At 67.6% G+C, this 1,837-nt stretch overlaps 1 protein-coding gene across 1 annotated transcript in view; it reads left to right on the top strand.

The window, feature by feature from the left end:
• Positions 1-1,837, top strand: part of TEPSIN (TEPSIN adaptor related protein complex 4 accessory protein) — a gene marked incomplete at its 5' end in the record, with an annotated part of 4,176 nt that overhangs the window by 1,987 nt on the left and 352 nt on the right. Inside the window, 6 exons of the mRNA XM_035902537.1 lie at positions 8-89; positions 210-384; positions 634-747; positions 956-1,034; positions 1,183-1,317; positions 1,630-1,835. Of these exons, the coding sequence (XP_035758430.1) occupies positions 8-89; positions 210-384; positions 634-747; positions 956-1,034; positions 1,183-1,317; positions 1,630-1,835 (791 nt within the window). The remainder of the gene's footprint in view (positions 1-7; positions 90-209; positions 385-633; positions 748-955; positions 1,035-1,182; positions 1,318-1,629; positions 1,836-1,837) is intronic.

The raw sequence follows: 1,837 nt of genomic DNA, 5'->3' as shown, positions 1-1,837 counted from the left end.
CTACCAGCCTGTCAGGGCCCCCTCTCCCACCAGGAGCCTGGCCAGGGCTGTGAAGCCCCCAGCAGCTGCTGCAACGCACAGCACCCGAGGTAGGTCCCCCTGCTGCTGGGCTGGGCTGGCTGCTGGCTTCTGGGGGGCCCTGGTGGGGGTCCCCATAAGGTAGTGGGGCTGGTTTGGGGGTCAGCACCTCACTGCTGCTGTCCCTGCAGTGAGCCACCAGCCAGGACTGGCTGGGGGTGGCTGGGAGGAGGCAGGGAGCGGGCACAGCTCCCAGGACTCCTCGCAGGGGAACGGCGAGTTGAGCCGCACCTCGGACTCCTGCAGCAAATCCGGCAGCGACAGCCACTCCGGGGCCAGCCGGGAGCTGACCCATGCGGCTGAGAGGTGAGAATGGGGCCCTGGGGGGCTCCCCTTCCCCCAGGACCTTCTGAGGTGTTTCCCTCGTCTCCACACAGAGGGCCCTCATTTTCCACACCGTTAATTTGAGTCCCCTGGTGCTGCTGGGCTGGATTCCTCCTGGCATGCTTGGCCTCTCAGCCCAGGCAGCCCGAGGGTGGGCAGAGCCGCAGGCAGGGGAACTGATTTGGGAAGGGCTCCTTGCCCCTGTCCACATGGAGGCATCTTCCCGGGCAGGGTGGATGCTGACGGCCTGGGTGACTGCGTGCGGGAAGTGAGCCTGGTGTCGGCGCTGACCCATGGCGCCAGGGTCTTCCTCACCAGGGAGGAAACACAGCACTTCGTCAAGGAGTAAGTGCCTAAAGTGGGACTGTGGGTGCTGCAGGGCTGGGGGGGGAGCACTGCGGGGGCTTGGAGGGGCAACCTGAGCCATTCTCACCCCTGTGGCTACCTTGGCCCAGACCTCTGGGCCGAAATGCTGCCAGGCAGGAGGGCTGCCTGCTCCTGGGGCTCGGGGTGCTCCCGGGGCTCGGGGCTGTAACCCCTTCCCCTTGGCCAGGTGCGGGCTGCTGAACTGCGAAGTGGTGCTGGAGCTGCTCAGCCGGGCGCTGGAGGACCCCAGTGACAGCGTCCGCATGGTGAGTGTGGGGCGGTCACGGTGTGCTGCTGGCGTGTGCCTGCCGTGCCTAGCCGGGGTGGAGGGATGGGGGGAAGAAGCAGCGCTAAGCTGGGGTGCTCTGGGGCCTGTCCTGCCTGCCGGGCTCAGCCCTGCTCTCCTCCCTGCAGAGATCCATGTGCGCCATCTCCTCCTTCATGTGCTCCGACCTGCTCTCCCTCGACCAGATCTTTGCTGTGACTCGGGAGCACCTGCAGCAGCTCAGCCAAGGCAGCCCCGGCCCCGTCACCAACCGAGCAACAAAGGTGACTCCGAGCAACAAACGTGCCCTCTCCCCCCGCTGTGCCCCCCTCTCCCCGGGGGAGGGGGCTCCTGGGGACTGGCCTGCCTGTCCTCAGGGACACCCAGACCTTGGGAGTGGTTCCCTGTGTGTCCCAGAGGGGTGGGAATTGTCTGCCTTTCCCAGGAGTGGGGCACAGGGGGGTGATGCTCCCTCCCCAGGGGACAAGGCTGAGCCCTGGGAGGGGACACCAGGCAGATCCCCAGCACTGGGAAAAGGGGCTGGGACCGGGCCCCCTTCCTGATGCCGCTCTCACTCCCACCCATTCCACTCCCAGATCCTGCGGCAGTTCGAGGCACTCTGCAGAGGCCAGCCTTCCCCGAAGAGCCCACGCCGGGACTTGGACCCCTCTGCCCTTGCCGTGGGCTCAGCCCCGTGCACCGGGGACCTGCTGACGGACATCCCACCCCTGGCCGGCGAGAGCATCCTCACCCCCCTGAGCGCAGCCCCGCTCTCTGTGGCTGCCCCGGCCTGCAGTGAGGGGC

The sequence above is a fragment of the Egretta garzetta genome, unplaced genomic scaffold, assembly GCF_000687185.1.
Source record: "Egretta garzetta isolate BGI_Z169 unplaced genomic scaffold, ASM68718v1 scaffold749, whole genome shotgun sequence".
Lineage (NCBI taxonomy): Eukaryota > Metazoa > Chordata > Aves > Pelecaniformes > Ardeidae > Egretta > Egretta garzetta.
Note: the sequence above shows the minus strand (reverse complement) of the source record. Positions and strands in the feature narration are given on the sequence as shown.